The sequence below is a fragment of the Chrysoperla carnea genome, chromosome 2, assembly GCF_905475395.1.
Source record: "Chrysoperla carnea chromosome 2, inChrCarn1.1, whole genome shotgun sequence".
Taxonomy (NCBI): Eukaryota; Metazoa; Arthropoda; class Insecta; order Neuroptera; family Chrysopidae; genus Chrysoperla; species Chrysoperla carnea.
This window is the reverse complement of record NC_058338.1, coordinates 49623563-49645285: the sequence shown is the minus strand read 5'-3', so window position 1 is coordinate 49645285 and position 21723 is coordinate 49623563. Positions and strand designations below refer to the sequence as shown.

The 21723-nt window shown below is 29.1% G+C and overlaps 3 protein-coding genes across 3 annotated transcripts; all 3 read right to left on the bottom strand.

Annotated features, from left to right (window-relative positions):
- Positions 1-808: 808 nt before the first annotated feature.
- Positions 809-12690, bottom strand: LOC123291558 (protein FAM91A1). The gene is made up of 12 exons (XM_044871880.1): positions 12552-12690; positions 12314-12398; positions 8661-9055; positions 7678-7938; positions 7460-7617; positions 6441-6633; positions 6097-6368; positions 5365-5528; positions 3306-4153; positions 2456-2562; positions 2268-2337; positions 809-1188 (listed from the first exon to the last, which is right to left on the bottom strand). The coding sequence occupies exons 1-12, from the start codon at positions 12621-12623 to the stop codon at positions 1078-1080; spliced, it is 2736 nt and encodes a 911-aa protein (XP_044727815.1). The 5' UTR covers positions 12624-12690; the 3' UTR covers positions 809-1077.
- Positions 12691-14325: 1635 nt separating this feature from the next.
- Positions 14326-15998, bottom strand: LOC123292481 (adenosine deaminase 2-like). The gene has a single exon (XM_044873182.1). It carries the CDS (start codon positions 15881-15883, stop codon positions 14351-14353), a length of 1533 nt encoding a protein of 510 aa, XP_044729117.1. The 5' UTR covers positions 15884-15998; the 3' UTR covers positions 14326-14350.
- A 3128-nt stretch (positions 15999-19126) lies between these two features.
- LOC123292743 (adenosine deaminase 2-like) lies at positions 19127-20740 on the bottom strand. Its single transcript, XM_044873457.1, has one exon. It carries the CDS (start codon positions 20738-20740, stop codon positions 19217-19219), a length of 1524 nt encoding a protein of 507 aa, XP_044729392.1. The 3' UTR covers positions 19127-19216.
- Positions 20741-21723: the final 983 nt, after the last annotated feature.

The following is a 21723-nucleotide window of genomic DNA, read 5'->3' as shown; positions in this document are numbered from 1 at the left end:
TGAGTACTACGGATACATGACTCATGTGAACATACCTAATTTGCAATAGACTTAGTTGTTCGTTTACGAACTCAAACTCAATTTGTACGTCTTGCATGTTATAGAAAATTTCAGCTCGATATCTTTTTGTTTTTGATTAATCGTGCACACTTGTGTATACCAAAATTTTGTTTGTAGCATTAAGATTTATAAGCGTAATAAACTTGGGACAAAAATTTTGACACCCTGATATAATTCATATATTCAGGGTATAATAAAACTTTTGACAAATGCATCAAGTGTCTAAGAAATAAAAGTTCTCATTATGAGAAAATGCAAATATATATTTTTTAAATAATTTGAAATGCGTGATGAAAATCCAGTATAGGCCGCCCTTTATCTCCGAAACTAATCAACCTTCCTCTTAGATTACAGATAAACCTAACAAAAGAATTCTAATTTTTTAAATTTCCTCAGTCAAAAAAGGACATTCATGCAAATTCTCTCTGCGCGTTTATGCATCTATTCCTTTACAAAAAAAAAACAACTAGTCATTATAACAACATTTGAAATAAATGATAGTAGTACCTACAAGGGAATGTCGCTGAAAATTTTGCTAAAGGTTATATCATTGTGATAAATATCAGGTGCAATAAAACTAATATAATAATATTATAAAATAATAAAAACAAAGAAATTATGTGATAAATACCGTGAAAATTATAATAAAACGTGGACACTCTATAAAATCCAAGCATAAGTATTAAGTTTTATTAAATATTTTAAAAAAAATTATTGATAATTTTACGAAAGTTTTGAGTCATTTTAACTATAAAATATTTTATTTTGTTGTTTTCTTCCAACTATGAAAGACTAGAAAGAATTAAAAAGTGCTTAAAATTTGTTTATTAATACAAAAGTTTATGCCCATTGACATTTCGGTTAGTTAAAATTTTGCTAGGTAGAACAGGCAATGTTTAATAAAATAATACAAGTTTTGTTGTTGTTGGGAAAGAAAAATATCCAATCTACTGTTCAATTAAAAAATTGAGGAGATATATAATTTAAAAAAAAACATCATGCATTGCATCAACATTTTCACTTTCCATTCCAAACGTTTATTCTACCATTATCAAAAATTAAACTGATTCTTGGTTGGGGAGCTGCTCGACCCTTTCTGGTTAATGTTCGTGTTTCACCTGGGAAATACTAAACGGCACAACAAACAAAAAATAAACAAATATTAGTAATGTTATTCAACATTTTCATTTAAGACGCTACGTTAAGAGGTACACTACAGTGCCAGTCACAATTTGTAATCACTTCGGGGTAATATTTGAATGTCATTCACACTGTACAATGTAAATTCGATCGCGTTCTATTTTTGAACAGTACAGGATGTATCTACACCTTAATCAAGCATGGTTCTGCCTTAAAACCAATTATTGTTCTTCTAGTAATTGAAGAACGTAGCTCTCTGAAGTATGGATGCAGCTGAAGCCATAATATTTTGAATTAGCTCATCTCTGATGTATTATGGCTGCAGCTGCATCTATACGAGACGACCCAGATAAACCGCTGCCTTAAAACAAATTATTGTTCTTCTAGTAATTGAAGAACGTAGCTCTCTGAAGTATGGATGCAGCTGAAGCCATAATATTTTGAATTAACTCATCTCTGATGTATTATGGCTGCAGCTGCATCTATACGAGACGACCCAGATAATCTTCAGAGAGCTAGCCAAAATTTTAATTAAATTTATGTTAGAAAAACAAAAATGCTCCTTAACTGATCTCTTTGGAAAACTACTTAAAACGGATCGCATCAAAAATTTTGCTTTTTCAGATCAGCAAAGTTAACTTCAGCCAGCGTCTTGTATAGTCATAAAAATTTTATATAAATTTCAAAAACATTGTCTCTCGAAGAGTGTAGCTGACTGTGTAAATTCAATGATTAGAGTGTAGCTTCGTAAGTTTACTGTTGAAATTACATATATTTGCATCGATTAGTTTATACGAAATAATAAAACAAAATTTACAAATTTAACCCTTAGAAATAGATTTAGAGCGGAAAACAATTAGCTTAACTCGTTTGAAGCCATACTAAATTATAAAATTAATTTTTTATTAAAATTCTTCTATGCATATTAAATGTACTATCTAACGTCAAAAGCAGACACCTTGTCCATACAATATTTTATTCTGCTATGTTTGTTAAAAGTACCTCTTAACGTAGAATCGCCCAATTTATTTGTTTCATGCTTTTAAGTATTTTTCTTTCATGCTTACTTGGCACTGTGAAATAAAATTTAGTAGTTTATCGGATAACTTTTTATTCGATTCCGTTAATTTCTCTAAACTGTAAATAAAATTTTATGATTAGTTTTGAAAAATATTGTACAATTATATAATAAAATTTTTTCAAAGTAATCCTTTTTTGGCTTATTATCACACATAGTAGGTAATCAATTATTTACCTTTCGGATTTAGCTAAGCCCATTGATGCAATTGCATGACAAATTTTTGTATTAGCATCCACATCAAAAAGAGGTACTCCAAAATTACAGTCTAAAATCGTCCATTCCTGAAAGAAAAAAATATGGTAATTATACGGTGACCGCTTCAATTTGAAAGCGATCTGAAATAGAAATATAATAATGGACCATTTTTCTGAAATTTACATTAATTATTCACTAAATTGGTGGTAGTGTGTACAAACAATTTTTAATGTTAACAACATTCAAATATTTAGGCCTAATATTAATTTTTTCATGTTTTTCTATTATTCTGTGAATTTATTTACGAAGATCTATTATTACAATTTAATTTAATTTAATTTTTATGCACAGTTCTTAATTTTGGAATGATTTTAAAGCTTAAAACTTGTATGATAAAAGTATGTATTTATATAAATGGTAACATTTTTAAAAGCACTTATTGACTAAAAAACCACATTTATTGCGACTTCTTTATATATTTATAGACCACCATGTAAAAAGGGCTGTTTTTAATAATTATTTTCTCGTAAAGCGTACAGAGAATCGACTTGGAATTTATACAAAAGGCGTATTAAATACTTATTAATTGACACACAAAATTTCAGTTTTTTGGTACGGTATTATTATCAAGAAATGATTCCCTATTATTCGTCAAGAGAACATCAAGCCAAGATACAGTAAGTAATCACTTGAAATTGATTAATGAATGTTTATGAATTCTATTTGTAAACCCCCTCCCCCCTCTGAATGTAGTAGCATCCATTTATTTATTGGTCGTAATTTTCTGTCTAAAAGGAGCCATTTAAATAAAAATAACTTCACAACTTACCTCTCCATGACTTTCATTCTCCATATGATTTTGTACGGTTGACACTTTTGTTAAATCTAGAATATCCATTTCACTAACACGCGTAAACATATTGATATTCTCATCCACAGGACTCATTAATAAATTTTCAAAACTATTCATATCTAAATCTAATGATTCAGGAGGTGCTTGTTTTAGATCCACACTCTTCTTACTTTTTTCATTTTGCTCTAATTGATCTAATTCTTCACATAATAAATTTGTACTCTCCGGGCATGTAAAACCATTTGCTGGTGACGGAGATTTACTTTGCTGTGTTGCCGGAGGAGGTGTAATTGCAAAATGTGTTTCAACTGGTGATTGTAACATTGTAGATGATGAATCTTCAGTTTTTCGTTTTTCAGGAAAGTGGAAATTTTCATTACTTATACATACAGCTTGATGATTTTTTACTTGATTTTCTTTATTTTGCTGTTGATTACTAACGCTACCAAGAGTTACTGTTGGATCACGATACTCACAACCTAAATCACGTACACCAATGCATACCATCGTCAAATATCCACAAGAGTGTTCTAAATCGATTATTTCAGTTAAGTTTTTTACAATGGAATGTTTTTGCCAATTTGTGGAAAATTTACTATCAATATTTTTTTTATTATCGTTATAATTTAATGGAAATGGTACAAATTGTGTTGTGGCCGCTGTATGAACACCGTACGCTTGTATTAAAACAGCTGAATAGCGTAATGTTGAATTGACATGTGATATACTTGCTGATGGTATAATAGCGGGCTCATGTCGCCAAGCTGTTACTAATAAATATGAAAATCCTAAAAACATTCGGGGTAACTGTTTTAGTACAGTACCTGTGAACAAAAGAAAACACATTAAATTTATTCAATATTTACTAAGCTTTTTCCATTATTAAAGGCTGATAGCCATACTTTATAACGTAGCTGTTATAGACCGGTATTTAGTCCGAAAAAAGAGTCACGTCTAAACCTGACGATATTTATAATCAACTTACATTAATTTTTGGGAAACGATTTAACGATTGTTTATTCTGATTTGCAAATTAAATCTGCTGCAATCCTAAGGTTGGTGGAGAGATGCTCCCACAGCAGAATTCGTTTTGAAAACCCGAAAAACCCAATGAATTTTCCATTTTTTTTATTTATTTTATAAAACTTCTTTCATCGTTTCAATAATAATTAAAGCGCCCATCTCTTTATACATCAAGAAGATAATGAACTTAATTACAGATGTTTATATATTTTAGCGGAAGGAAGACTATTAAACAAAGGTCTATGTGGATCAGAATCCTGATCCTTTTTAAAATCAATTTCAAATACATAATACATCTATCTACAGGAGGATTAATTGGACTACAGTTCAAAGCTCCTAAGTAACAAAGGTTTGCTCCCAAACTTGACAAATATGTTTTTAATTTTTCAAAGAAATATTATTTTCGTGAGTTGCGTCAGGATCAGAGAATAACGGTATGCTTATAAATTAGGGGTTTTATAACCTGTAAAAATGCTATGAAAATGACTGCAAGTTTACAAATTTTCAGCAAAACTTATTGATTTGCTTTTACTGCTGAGAGTGATGGCTGCATTTATCTTTTTATATGATATGATATGAATGCTAATAACGATATATTTCGATAATCAAAATGGCTGAAGATTGAAATCTGAGTAATTTTTTTGATAGACTGTTGCTTACTCTTAAAAATGGCTAAAAACTACCAAGAATTTTAAAAACCTACGATAATGATAAGAATACTTGAAAGACGATATATACCAGTCACAGGTTGAAATAAGACAGAAGTACGTAGGCATGAACTAATTCAAAACATTTTTTTTTCACAGCGAAAAATACAGATAATTTAGTACATCGTTAATTATTCCTTTTTTTATAGAAAGTAGTTTTTGATTTTTTCCACGATTGGCAATTTTTAAGAATTTGCCCCAATCCATACCTCATGTGAAATTAAGATAACTATACATACTTATTTATCCTTTTTCAAGTATTCTTGATATTAATAAACTATGGTTAATTTAATAAAAATGCTAACCTTTAACTAACAATAAAGATGGTGGTCCATAACCAGTCATATGATAAATAAATAACTTAAACCATATAGAATTTATTTCAGGAATTGCAGGACCTAAGTGTGGCGGTGATACACTACTTATTGGATGAACTTCACGACTCAATGGTGTCATTGAAACCAGCAACCTAAAAAAAATAATTAATGATTCTCTCAAAGTCTTAATATTCTTTCGTTCGAAATTTTTTTTTAAAAACCCAAGAGATTTAGCCAAAATCCGACTTACGTTTATATGAACCTTTCGTGGTGTTTTACTGTCAAGAACTCCTAAAGCTAGCGGATTCTCCATAATAATAAATTCTTCAATGTTTGTTTTAATGTAAAATTTAAACTTTGACTGATCCTTCGCATTTCAAAACCCGTGCTTTTATCACTTGGTGTCAGTAGAGACTTATAATTTACCAAAATCGATCATTTAGAAAGTATAACCGAAATACATTTCATTAAAAATAGATCTAGGGCCAGGCTTAGTATTTGACAGCCAAACACTAGAACGGTTGATTTTAGTGGATGTTGTCATGATCGTTTTTAATTGCGCGGCAAGTTTTATATTGAAGAATATTTATTGAGAAATGACTGTGAAATACTACGCGCGGCTCTACTAGAATTAATAAACTTTGTTAAATATTCAAAATCCTGGCCTAATCAGTGATTTAAAAGGTTATTTAATTTAACTATAAATTAGCAATTACTTACTTATATTTTTTATTTAATAGTCTCGTACATGAAGCTGCATCCAAAGAATGTAAACTTTCACAACGCACCAAATCTAAACCAGCAGGTACTAAATTTCTTAAAACTAATACGGTTGAGCGTAAAATAACAGCATGATCAAAATATCGTCGTGCTTCCCCTTCACCTTCCGCATCTAATACAGATACTTTATCCAATTCAGCAATTAAACCATCTAGACATTCATCACTAAGTTTTCCTACTTCGAACATTGTAACAGCATGACTTTTTAAACCCTTTAACAAGCATACATACTTGTTTTAATTATGAAAAATTCCTGTGGGATAGATGTTTTGAAAATCACATACCGGCGATAAATTCCCCATCATTAAAAATGCCGTTAACGTGGAATCAAATAAAAAGGCTACACGTTGACCACTGCGTGATAAACTTGTTGTGGTTGGGCTGTCTTGAATTGGTGTGGAACCTTCTTTAATATCTATAGTTGAACTGGGTTGTGATGCACTTAAATCAAGTGTTAATGGTGTTATTGGTGTTGTTCTGAAATAGAGAAGGTCTATTAATTAATTTCTAGCGATAAGAATTTTCTATTATATAGGTGATTTTTTAAAGTTTCCACGTCAATATTTCTAAAACGGAATAGAAATTAAAAAATGGAAAAGAGGATAATTTTGGAGGGGGGTGGCTCAAGATCAAACGAAGTCAACTCCCAATGAAGCCACGTATTAGATTGATATTCTTTGTCGGGAAAAAAGCAACCATTAATTTTTGGCAAATGATTGAAAGAATTTACAGTTTCAAAAGTTTTCAAGAAGAAAATTTTAAACCAGCAAAAACTCAAAATAATGATATTTTTAACAAATTTTTTTCTATGATTCTTACTCGTACTAAACCGTAAAATCAAGTGCTAAAAATGGAGGACAATGGAAATAGATTTGACCTTTGAATACCTCAAAACACCCCCAAATAAAAACACAAAATAATGTATTGTTTTTCCATTTCGTTTTGAAATTTTAAAGCAGAAACTTCTTAAAAAATAACTATGTAGATCAGTCTTTCTCAAAGTGAGCAAAAACACCACTTTATGGGCGCTAGAGGCCTACTACGCTTTGGGGGCGCTGAAAAATAATTGATTCTCGAAGTGATTATCTCTAACATATAGAGAGCGAAACGTCGAGTGCGTCGTCTTAATCTGACAATAAAGCATTTTATTTTTAGAAAATTCGCTAAAGCATCCACAAAAAAACTGTGTATCCCTGTGTATTTTTTCTTGATTCGAGATAGTTCTAGATAACGAATGATACACTTTTAAATGACGGCACCTTATCCCAGATTTTGTAAATAAAAAACAATTATAATAACTTACTTAATTAAACGTGGTGAAGTTCGATTATTCCAGGACGGATGCCGTTTCGCTAAATCCCATTCTGGATCAGCATTTAACTTGTTTGCAAAACCTAATCGACAATACAATGAAACAGCTTGTTTTACTAGTTCAACATCAACTTGTAAAACAGCGGCTAACTGCAAAAGAAAAAGCAATTAATTCGAATTCAATTAATATTTAAAAAAAAATATAATTACCTCAGAAACAGTCATATGTTCATCAATTGACACAAATATTTTATACAATAATGTTTCAAAATAATCACCCAAAATACGATTCATAACGAAACCTTGTAGCGGGGGTACTTGAACTCGATCAGCACCAGTAATTGGAACATCTAAATATACTAAACCCTTTCTATACAATGTTTTAACAATATTAAAATCTAAATCACCAGCTGTTTGAGATCCTAAATCGATTAATTTATCAATAAGTTCTTTCTCTGATAGAGTGACCATCTAAAAAATATTTATAATTTTTAGTAACTTACAAGTAAAAATATGTCATGGTCCCACCAACTTCAATTTAAAATATTCACGGCTAAAAATGTCACTAGAGTAAGGTAGTTGTTTCCAAAAAATAGAAAATCAGCATATATCATAATTTCGAGCTACCAGATAGTAATTGCAAGCTATGTTAAAACTTAAAGGAAAAGTCGTAAAACAGGAAAAACGATTTGACTATCATGCAGGGGTAGATTTTGCAAGTCAAAATCATAATCATTGTGATAATTTAACTTTTTTGAACTTTAATCATTGTATTCCATATTTCTATTAACAGTTAATTAATTATATAACCTAGGATTTATCGCTATGAAAACGACCAAATGATCAGAATGTTTTTTATGAATTTTCTTTGTATATTTATTTCACTTTTAGAATTCTTAATTTTATTAAAATACGATCTCGAGTAGTTAGTGAAATTTAAATTTAAAAATTGATCTGTTAAACAGGACAAAGGTAAAAATACGAAATTGTTATATAAGCTGTTGGTGCAGGAGTGTCTTTTTGGAAATGTGCGTACGACTACGTGGGCTTTGGCGCATTATCTATAAACGTGAATTATGATTAACAAAACAGTTGAACGTAATATTCACATTTGTAAGGATCCCGTTAATTAATTTATAGTTTGGCGAGCAGACATAGAGTTGGCAGAACCACTATCTAAATCTATAACTCACCTTAATATCATCCTCTAGAATTAATCCAACTTCTAATCGCCACCAAGGTTCCATATGTATTTCTAATGGAACTGACGGTAATAATGCACGTACATTTCTCCGTCCAAACAAACTACGTCGCCCCGAACGGGACTTATTCATTAATTCAATATACTCATTTCGTCCAATACCCAGTAATCGTAAACAATCTGCAGCGGTAAAATTTGGTAATGTATCATAACTTTTATCAGCTTGTATTAGGCGTTCGACCACACTGATGTAATAGCTGAATGGTGTTATTCGTAAACCTTTAACAATCATGTCGGCCAAATGGTATGGGAATAACATAAGACGTTCTCGGCTACAGGCCACCACTCTTTCGTAATATCGCCGTTCATTTTTTAAAACGTTACGTACTATAATAAAAAGAAAGTAATTTTTAAATCCTCCACAAAGTTTGTGGCACAAACTAAGAATTTTTGGTAAAGATGTTGGGAAATTTGCATTAAATGAGGGGCAGAAAAAGGTACTATGTTAAAATAATAATTTAAGGGATTTTAGGAATTACAGTCGGGGACCAAATTTGTTTTGATAAATATTTTAATTATTATGCAATAAAAATTTACAAGTTAAGCAACTCCATACATTAATAACCACCGACTGACAAAACGCTTCCGAACTCAATTATTGTAGAATAGGCTTAATACTAATTTTAAAACAGAAGTGGCGTTAACTACAACTGGCTTCAAAATTTTGTTTCAAAAAAAGTATCTTTATAAAAAAAACTAATTTTTTCAAAATATTAATTTGATTCTTCCTATTTATATATAGGATGTCCCATTTAACAAGTAGATTACTGATTATAGTCAGAGAAACAGTTTAAATTGAAATGTTGTTCATCATAACAAAGGTAACAACTTGTATTCGAAATATTTTTTTGAAAAGCGGGTATATTCGGCAGAAATTTGACGCAAATTTTTTTATATTCTTATCTGAGAAGTAACTTATGGTTGGCTTTTGTAAATTAAATGTCATTTAGGGTATGCCTACTTTCTTATTTTAATAATGTATTCTAATATTTGAGATCAATAAAACATTAAAAAGTAAATTTTGTTTTAGATTTCTGTTGAATGTATTATGTTTTTTCGAAAAATGTTTCGAACAAAAGTTAAAGACTTTGCTATGAAGAACAACATTAAAAAAAGTATGCTTAACAACATTAAAACTAAAAGTTAATTTCACGGAAATGAACAAATACTTTTTTTTCATACCTCTGCGTAATTTTTACAAAAATGTCGAAATAAATTTACGGCTGTAGCGTTGACTACTACGAATTGAAAAAAATTTTTAGAATAAAATTAACTTTTTTTGGCAAAGAGAATGTGAGAATTAACCGGATGAGGGTAGGTTCAATATGCATTTCATTAGTTAGATTTTAAAAATATATTGGGCACGTGGTTCAAAACAAAACGTCTTTCTCGAGTTCTTGAACTATTCCTTTACTTTTTAAAGGCTCTGTATATAGATATTTATACTAAGGCATAATATGTAAAGTGTTTATGTGTGTTCTCAACTAGTTGCCACCTTCAATTTTGTAAGGTTAAATTAAGTACCTTTTTACAAAAAGGAATTTTTCATTAGCTTAAGCATTTATTTTTAAGAAGAAAAATAGGAACACTGTTTTCAATGACCTATTTTCATCAATAGCAGTAATCGTAGTAAGAGATAAAATCAATGGAATTCAAAGTTTTAATAGTTGATAGATCCTACCTCATCATTTCCATTATCTGAAAATTTTCGATATCTGGCTTAGTTTACAAAATATCGAAGATTGATTATGAATTATGAATTAATTATGTAGTCTTCGGTATTTTGAATATTAGGCCAGAAATCGAAAAATGTAATTCTTACTTTTCGTCTAAGTGCATCAAGGGATAACAAAATTCACCTTCAAAGTTCAATATTTGATTAAAAATAATATCAAACCTTTTCGTACTTACTTAAATAAAATACTTGCCGATTTTTAAGATTAGATTTATGCCAGTGTGTAAAAGAATAGAGTGTAGCATAAATTAAACAACTTTAACCGAGTTTTTCCAGAAAATTTTCATATTTTCAATAAAATATCTAATTAGTGAAGTTGTAGGAAATTGAAAATCAAAAGTATTTTGAGACAGCTATGGTGAGCGGCTTTCGAGGACTAATCTAAGTCTATATTTTACTCTTTAAACCCCTTAGCGCCTACACTATGAATTAGTCTATACTATGAATTAGTCTATATATTACTCTTCGAATCCACTATGAATTAAGTAACTTTTTGAGACATCCGATTTAGTAAGACTGATATTCGAACATCTACCTACATGTCTAGAAAAAATTAAATTCTGAAAAACCAATTAAGAACGTCGCAGAATTCAATTATGTAAAAATAATCATAATTTCGATTAGAAATTGTATAGTGTATATCCTGGCGGATTTGATCCCAATAAGAATTCGATTATTGATCTAATATATCAGTATTATTTATTATGCTTAAAAAGCTGAAATATACGCTACAGTGCATAATTCTTGGTCGATTTTGATAAATCTTATTTCTATCGATTAGTAAACTAATTTTTAGTAGCCTATTTATTTTTATCATAATTGATAGTTAATTATTTAAAAACAATTTTCAATTGTAAGCCGATATCATTTTTCGAATATAAAATTTAATGTCTCTATTGAAAATTAAAACATACAGCATTTTTTAGTGAAGAAATCTAAAGCTAGGTCTGCTTAAATGAAGGAATAAGGATCACCTTGTTACTGCTTACCGTAACCTTAAATCTATTGTTGCTTTTGGAAATAGAAAATAGCAAAAATGCTTTAAGTACAGCAATAAACAACATTTAAACACCATCAAGCTTATAACAATAAAAAGGGGGATTTCCATTTTTGCCTCCGCTAAAGCAAACGTAGAAGAGAAATTTTCACATAAGGCAAGTTTAATGAAGGAATAAGGATCACCTTGTTACTGCTTACCGTAACCTTAAATCTATTGTTGCTTTTGGAAATAGAAAATAGCAAAAATGCTTTAAGTACAGCAATAAACAACATTTAAACACCATCAAGCTTATAACAATAAAAAGGGGGATTTCCATTTTTGCCTCCGCTAAAGCAAACGTAGAAGAGAAATTTTCACATAAGGCAAGTTTAATTCACTTTTAATCTATGTAATTATTTTGATTATAGATGAATCTATAATCTACATATTGAAAGAATGTTAATATCATAGATAAAAGATTTTGTTATATGTATTGTAGTTTATATTTTACAGCTTTAGAAATTAATAGTTTTGAAAAAGTGAAAGTACTTTTCTCTTTGCAGCACTCGGAAATCTGACTTTTTTTGAACGTAGGTATAGGTATAGTGCTTACGAATTAAATCCAGAATTTTATCAAATAAATCAATATAGAAATATAATCGAATTTTTAATAAAAATAAATCATTGACGTTCAAAAATAAAATAATTTTCACGTTGAATAAAAACTGAGAATTGTACTGACTAAATAATATTTGCTAATAATTTCCATAAGTAGGTAAATATTTGAATATGAGAACAATAAAATAAATAGCATGTGACCACAACAAGATACGTGTATTTTCTAACTCCATTTAATTATTAAAAAACTTACCTAAGTTTCCACGATATCTTAATTGATTCTTAATACTAAAACTAACAATAGATCTATCATACTCTTTTTGAGAATTGCCCAGTAACTGCAAAAAAAAATAAACATAAGCGGAATCAAAACAATACATTTTTTTGTAAACATACAGCAAAAAATATGTATTTTAAAATCAATCTGTCATTTAATACATGTCAACAAAATATTAAGTTGATGTTTTTAAGTGGATCATAAAAATACTAACTTGCTTCACGTGTGTTGGTAAATGATCCCAATGAATTTTTTTTCGTATATTTTCCTCAATTTCACTATTCATTTTATTTGTTAAACATTTAAACGAATTTTTTTAAAACGAATTTTTCTATATAGATATAATGCACATATTTTCCATACTGCATTTACTTATACTTTGTATCTTTTTTTGTAGATAACAGGTAAATATTTTAGATGTCTGTAATACCGACTAAGTTATGAAAAATTCTTTTATACTTCTTTTCTCGGAAAAAGTATTTTTTCTTTGCTGCACGCGGGAATCTGACTGCTTACGAATTTAATCTGGGCTTTTATCAAAAAATTCATGGAAAAATTCAATATTAAAATTATTTTAAAATAAGATTTAAAAACAAGCATTAATTTTTCTACAAATAGATACATTAAAAATACAAAATTTGCCTAAAATATTAATTTTTATAGTTTAATTAAAGCTTTTATTTTTAACCTCCTTAATGATGTCGATAATCGGTATACATTATTTTCGCATCGAAACTTCGTGTACCCAGTTTTTATATACATAAAAGCATACTTAGCCAATAAAATCTGAGAGCAGTTGTCCTGACTTGCCCTCTTCTCAATACGCCCATGCAAAACCTACCCTTATAAATATTTTAAGCAGTTTGTGTTTTTACACATTATCGCTAAATTCAAACAAATTAAAACAAGTGAAAATAATCAATTGACTGAGTTAATTGTTGAAATACCCTGTATATAGTACCTTGAAATACTAAGCCGGGATGCATAGGAAAAGTTGAGAAACAGCATCGATTTTAATGAAACTTGTTTATAGGACCCGATGGAATATTCAGTCAACTTAACCTAGTCATAAGGGGACATAAAGTCCCCACGGGGGGCGGTGGAGGGGGTTTCATATGTAATCAAAATTTTTTTGAAATGCTTATTTTATTAGCTTTTATCGCATTGAAAAGTAGAAAATAATTTTTTCTGAGTCACTTATACACGACTATTTGTAAAAGAATCGATTAAAAAAGTAGGTATGTGCAGTGGATGAGGCGCTCCGATTCATTGTTGATATTTTAAATTGAGCGCCTCAAGCTTTTACAAATAGTCGTGTATAAGTGACTCATAGAAAAAATTATTTTCTACTTTTTAGTATAATAAAAGCTTGCGCTTTAAAAGGTATTTTTTATTGAAATTTTTATTTTACATTAAATCATTTTTATGCATATATAAAAATTCAGCTTCTGTATTTTTATGGCCGTAAAACTTGAAAAGTAGTCGATGGATTGATTTGAAATTTGAATCCCGATATACTTTATATCCCAAAGTTCCCACGGGAACGGAAAATATTAAAAATAACTGAAAAAAGTATGATACTTTTTTTGATAAGTGAGGACTTGAGAAGCGAAAGCTATAATGCATTAGTCTTTATTTTTAAAGTTGAAATTGCTCAGTGAAGTGGATGGGTAACTCCTAGTTTTTAAATGTCTTAAATCCCACATAACGTTTTGTTTTCTTTCAAAATAAAAATGTATAAATCCAATTTGATCACTCTGTTTATTAATATATATTCACTTTTGTAAATGATGATAATAAATTTCGCTAGTTAATTCTTTCGGTATTAGGAAGGTAATTTTGCGCTAATATAAAGGTGAAATTGGGTAGGCAGGTTCATTTTGTTGATTGATTTTTGTTAAATAAATTATTATACCTAAAGATTATTATTCAACAAATGTTTAATAAAACTTTAAAAATTACATTAAATATTATGATTTATTCTCTAACGTAAGCACAAACAATTACCCAAACTTAAGTTTCCATTATCATTTCATTGATAAAAGAATCCCATTGATTTTCAAATAATACAAGTGCGCGAGATTTTTCTGCAACATTCATTGAACTGAATAAAATGGAATTATATCCTAATTGTTTCAAAACACGAATATCGTCATTGTAACTGGTGAACGCCATAAAAGCTTCATAAAAATCATAACTCAATCCGATCGCTCCCCATAAGCTTGGATCATCATTTGAAATAACAACTGGAAAATCCGTTGAAAATAATTCAGCAGCCGGATGGTTTCTCAAATCTTTCACTAAATTTAAAACTTGATTTGAAATTGGACTGATTTCAATTGCGATTCCTTTATCCCTTACAATTTCCATAAGTTTTGGATGTTTTGTAATTGCATAACCATGACCAATACGTTTTGAATCTAATAAAACAGATTCAAATAAGTTTTCATCAGTCATACCTTTCCAATTGGTTTCCCCAGCATGAAAATAAAAGTCAATATTAATTTCTTCTTTTAATTTTAATAATTTGTCGGCAAATTCCACTGCAGCAACTCCAAGATCTTCTTGACCAACCAAATCAAAACCAGCCAGAAAATCTGAATAATTTCCATGTAAATTCTTAACTATCTCAATGTATTGATCAAAAGTTGTTTGGTCGACTTTACGATTAGGGGCGTAAATAAATTTTACACTAAAATGAGGATATTCACTTTGGAATCGTTTTACAACAGATTGATAAATCCCGACAAGCTCGACTTCATTATAAACTGTGCCATTTAGTTCGTATGTTTGTGGCAATGTTCCGCGAAATTCTAAATGCAAAATTTTATCATTTTCAAATTCCTTAAATACTTGATACAAATAGTCCTCTAAAACAGGACGATAATTTAAAAATCCGTCTAATGTTAAGAAAATTGATACGAACTTTTTCCAAACTTCATTTACATCAAAATACACAACATCTGGATCATTCACAAGTAAAGTAAAACTTGATTTAATGTTTGCATTCAATTCATCCACAATTGTTTTATTTTGTCGTAACTCACTTAATAAATTCCATTCATCACATTCTTCAGTTTTTTTTGGCTTTTCTGTAGCGAATTTAAATCGAATTTCTTTGGTATTTTTTGTTATACAAATAAATAGATCATTGGTATATGTTAAATTATATAAAAATTCGGTTGAAACCATTGCTGTGTCATGGCTGTGTAAAACTGCACCTTTTGGAATTTTTTTAATAATTTCAAACACTTTTGATTGTTCAATTCCAGATTTTGCTTTCAAAAAATTCATTGATGGTAAAAAATCAACTGGTGTTTCTAAGCCATGTTTTAGCTCAGCATGTTTTGCTTCCATTAATTTTGAATTTACCAATTTTTCTTTGCTTGTTAATTCTAATTTATATCCCAAGTGCATTTTTTCTTCAGCATCTTGAAGCTCAGTTCGAGCTCTCCAATAACTTTCATTGGTGCTAATGTATTTCGTTTCAGTAATTTCATTGAAAGTGCATATTAAAAGCAAAATTGAAATAATTATATGAGCCATTTTACTAATGATTCGGACACTAATATACTAATAAGGTTCAAATAATTAATAACTTCAAAGTATGTATATCATATTTTTTGAAACTTGTGACGATAAACAATGAAATCTTGTCAGATTAGATTCTATAGTGTTAAATTTAGAAAATAATTAAATATAAAATCATTACGTTTTTAAATAATTTATAATTATTTAGTACATTTACACGTGCTATTTAATAAAATTCATTGAAGTACAACGAGTGAGTCTAAAGTAATTAGTATGAGATATTCGCAGAGTGGGATTGTTGTAAAATGCTTAGAGGTGAATTTTGTTAATAGCCAATAGGCCAAAACCGATGAAGTAAAGCGTCTCCAGGTGCAATCTAATTTTTGAAATTTAAATTCTTTAAAAATGCAAAGTGTGTAGGAATAATGATACCGTAAGAGGGACCATTTCCATTGTTATGTTTAAAAAATGACTTTAAAAAATATGTAAAGGAATATTGTGAGTTTGTGATCCAAGGTACAACTGTAGTCCATTCTATTAGAACGGTTTTTGCCTGATTAGCTTGGCTGTGTATATCAGGTCATAATGAAACCAATCTCGAATTTAAAGTCGTGTGTTAAAATTTTAACTTTTTCAAAATTGCTAGGCCCTGTGTATAATAGGACTATAAACCACTGTACTCTTTTTTCTGATCACTTCGTAAGTGGATATCGAGGCTTGCCGTGTCAGTTAGGCTTGCGTATCGAAATGCGGTTTTGGAAGCCAACGGTAGTTGTATATAATATATTATACGTATCTACTGGCAGGAACAACAGCAGTTGATGTAATTCTGCCCCTACTATCTAACAACCTACATGGAGAGAGATTCGCGATTACTGTGGCTCTCAGGCTTACTAAAGATTTACAATGGACTGAACACCCTCTCCATCCTTCAAAAAAAAGGTCTCAGGAAAAACTCCCTCCAGGCAGTAATGAGTTCATTTTTGTACTAGGTAATATAAAATAGTTTCGATTTAGTGCTATTTTTTTATTAAACATAAAATGTCTTGAAATCGATGTATAGCAGGTTTTAGGGGTCGCTGGCTACAAAAAAAATTAGAAAAAAGGAAAAATGAAAATCACGCCAGCAAAATGCAGTTCTGTTTTAGGAGTCATTCAATATGTTACTATCCATAAAGATCATTATGCAATTTCAATTCATTCTATTCTAAATTTTTCTTCTACTCTTCATAATTTTTTTTTTTGCGTTATTAAATACAAACTTTTTGTAAATAATAGCTTTTCCTTGATGGATATGAAAATGAAAAAAAATTGGAATCCTTTGTAATTGTCTTGATTTTACATCAATTAACAGGAATTAGATAATTAATTATCATAATATGATAATAAATTAAAAAAATTAAAATTCAATATTTGCTAATATTTTGACAATGATAAACTTTTCATATTAAGTGGCCAGACGAGTATTTGACTATTAATAGGCATTTCAAAATGAAAATCTGAAAAATAAAACACTTAAATTTTTATTACGTAACTGAATGAGCATGGCCATCAATTTTTTAGCGTTAAAATTGAATACTTTTCAGGCGTCTTTTTAATCTGACTTATAGCCTTTACCTACCCGCTTCTTCGGATAATTCTCTTTTATTTTTCGAGGTGATCCATTATTAGATCCTAGCTTAGCTAGTTTACTGTTAAACATAAAAGCTTGAGTCGCTTAATTAAAATTATGTTATATATAATGCGGTCGTTACAATTTAAACGACTCAAGTCTTTACTGAAAGTAATTTATAGACTATTCAGGGAAAAATGTTTTTTTTTTTTTTTTTTAAATCTTAATATATCTTAACAAAATATGAAAATCACGTAAAAGAGGTGAAATTAAAATTAAAATCGGCCGAGAAATACTGGTGATATAAGCATTTTAAACTTCTAACTAGACAGAGAGATCGGGAATAGTATTTGGCGTCATATAATAAATTTGCCATAAGAGTCTATGTTAAATTCTATTTTGCTAGAAAGAGCTAGAAATTTTTAATGGCTTTTATCTTGATTTTTTTGGATAGTTATCCGAAAAATAATTATTTTCTGCTGTTTGTTACATGAATGAGCTTTTACTAAAGCAAAAAAAAAAAAAAAGAAAAAAGAATATTCCCACTGGCGTTAATGAGCTTAGTAACGAACAAGTCATTGTATATTTTTAATGGAATATATAATTAAATAGCGTTGGTATGAATCTTTAAAGCTCTCTAAATTGCGTCACTTTTATAGGAACCACACCGCCGTCATAGGTATCTACTAATGAGTTCCCATTTCATAAACAATCCGTATAGGACAGCGATTAACAAACAGGGATGATCAGACATTATTTCCAATAAATGATAATTAATTCATAATATGATTTGTATTTTGATACGGACTGCTAATAAGATTTTTATAGCAATGCGTTTTTCTTTAATTTAAATGTGATTTTTAATTTCGCAATTAATAAAATAATTGCCACTCGTTATGGAATAAAATTATACTTTGTCATTATTGACCTTGATTGTTGAATGATTAAAGAAAAATAATCATTTAAAAATTTAACTGACATATAAACAAGCCGTGCTGTATTTGAGGTCCTTAGGGTTTAACTCAATAACTTTCTGCATGATAAGAAATACGTACACCTATTATATAGGCTAAAGAGTATTACGATTTGTTTGACGATTTGACATAAAATCGTAATTTTTGGGAGGTTTTTCGCGCGCTCTCTTAACAATGAATTTAAAATACAATTAGGTCAAGAAATCTTTTTCTGTAAAAATCGCATTTTTTCAAATTTTACGAATGTTTACTCGAAAACTGGAGGGTTTAGAGAAAAATGTCAATTGTTTGTTACTTTTGATATGTTACCGGTTACTTGCGGGCAATCTGCACTTATACGTTCAGAAGCATGTTTAAAAACGGAATTCTGCAACAATTTTCCATGTAAAAATTAATCATGCTCAATGACGGATTTAGCCGTATCTATATGTATGTATATATATATACCTACCTATCCACCTACGAATTTATTAAATTTACTTAGACCTACCTAGAAAATCATTCTTCATGTTACAAAAAAAATTTGTGTTTAGTAAACTGTAAAATGATAAATAAATATGATACTTTTTTAATTAATAATTTTTTGTTGATTTTGTGTCAATCCTCACCAGACTTTCGTGTGTCGGCATTTATTGTGGTAAATATAGTACCTAATTTTATTTTCTTGGCAAGCAGAAAAATTATTATTTTAAAAAAACATTATCATATATTTAAACTACATCTACACACTGTATTTTTAGTATTCCTAAAAATATAAATTTTTTATGAATAACTATTAATAGTTTCATTAATAAATGAGTCCCATTGATCATTAAATACTTCCATTGCTAAAGATTTCTCCTCGTGGCTCATACCACTGTACAAAATAGAATTAATTGCCAATTGTTTTAATACTCGTATATCATCATTATAGCTAGTGAATGCCATAAAAGCTTCATAAAAATCGTAGCTTAATCCGATCGCTCCCCAAAAACTTGGATCGTCACTTGTAATAACAACTGGATAATCAATGGAAAATAATTCGGCAGCTGGATGATTTCTTAAATCTTTAACTAAATTTAAAACTTGATTAGAAATTGGACTGATTTCAATTGCAATTTTGTTTTCTTGTAAAAGTTTCATCACAGCTGGATGTTTCGTAATTGCATAGCCATGCCCGATACGTTTTGCACCTAATAAAAGTGCATCAAATAAGTTTTCATCTGTCATTCCTTTCCAATTAGTTTCTCCGGCATGGAAATAAAAATCAATATTTTCTTTTAATATTCTATCAGCAAAGTCAATGAGGGCATTGCCAGAATCTTCTTGACCAACTAAATCAAAGCCAACCATAAAATCTGGATTTAGTGCTTTCAGTTTCTTAAACAAAGCAATTTTTTCATTAAAAACTTTCTGGTTAATGTTTCGACTTGGAGCAAAAATAAATTTTACGCTAAAATGAGGATGAGTACTTTGAAAGCTTTTAATAATATTTAGATATATTTCAATAAGTTGTTCTTCATTAAAAACACTACCATCTTTTTCATACACTTCTGGTAAAGATCCGCGGAATTCTAAATGTAAAATATGATCATTTACACATTCTTCAAATACTTGATACAAATACTCTTCTAGAACAGGTCGGTAAGTTAAAAGTCCATGGACCGTATTAAAAATTGAATTAAATCTTTTCCAAACTTGATTTATATCAAAATACACAGCATCAGGATCTTCTACAATCAACGTAAAACTTGATTTAATTTTTGCATTTAATTCTTCAATATTATTCTCATTCCGCCGTAAATCACTTAATAATTCCCAATTGTCACAACCTTTAGATTTGTTCGGTTTTTCGGCAGCGAATTTGAAACTGATTTCATCGGTTTCCGTAATACATATAAATAAGTCATCAATGTATGTTAAATTGTATAAAAAGTCTGTTGAAACCATTGCTTTTTCATGAACATGTAAAATAGCCCCTTTTGGCATTTTCTTTATTATTTGAAACACCGTGGAGTTCTCAATTAAAGGTTTTGCTTTTAAAAAATTCATTGATGGTAAAAAGTCAACTGGTTTTATTAATCCAACATTAAATTCTGCATGTTTTGCATCCATTAATAAAGTGTTAACAATAATTTCTTTGTCGTTTAGTTGTAATTGATATCCTAAATGCATATTTTGTTCAACAGCTTGAAGTTTATTTCTAGCAGTCCAATAATATTCATTGCTTCCAAAATATTTCGTTTCAACAATTGAATTGTAAAAGTATAATATTTGCACTAAAGTTAAAATAAGCTGGCTTGTCATTTTAGCAAACTATATTGAATAACGTTTTTTTAAAATTAACTTAATGTTTTCTTAATTGTTTCTGTCTTATTACAAATCGATAAGCAAATTTGATAGCTGAAGTATGGATTAGTTACCGGGTATTTAACTTATTATTCAATTTAAAACCTTCAAATAATCAGATATTTTAAATATGATAATGAATAAATACGTATATTTCACTGGTTAGCCTCTCTCTGATGATTTCGACTTTTTTGTATATTTTTCTGTAAATAATATCTTGTATTTTGTAAAAAAATATTTGTTTAATTATAAACCAAGAGCTGGAAATTAAAACAACAAAACGACGCTATCTATATTACTCTTAAAAAGTTCTAATCATGGACTAACTTTAAAGATTTGTTATCCAACTATGGGGAATTCTCTAAAATCTTATTTTTTTCTTTGAACAAAAACTTTTGTTGAAAGGTTAAAACGCCAGCGATAGCAAATTCTTGTAAAAATTGAAAAGTTTTTTGTATTGCAATTTTTACAAAAAAAAAAGGGCTCATGAGATATGATGAAATTTTGGTTTATGGGCAGAATTTGATATAAGACAATGAAAGTCTTTAGTTGAAGCTGAAAAACTGTTGAGTGAAAAACATCATTTTTAACATCAACAGCTTACGTAGAAACTACAAAAAAAGTTTCTAGAAAGAGCCTCTAACTACTGGACTATTATTTTCGATATTCATACAACGATTACTCTAAATATCTACAAAAAAGTGTTTTAAATTATAAAAAAAAGACGTTTGGCATTATTTGGAATAATTATTATTATTTTGATTAAAATCACATAAATATTTTTTTTGTAGTTTTTGATATGATTTTTTAAAAATTAATGAGCAATTTCATTGATTAATTAATTATACAGAGTGTTTTTCAATTCGATAGTCACCTTAAATGGGTCTATACTGGAGCTTAAGCGGTACAAAAACTATTGCAGTTGAGGAATATAACTGAGC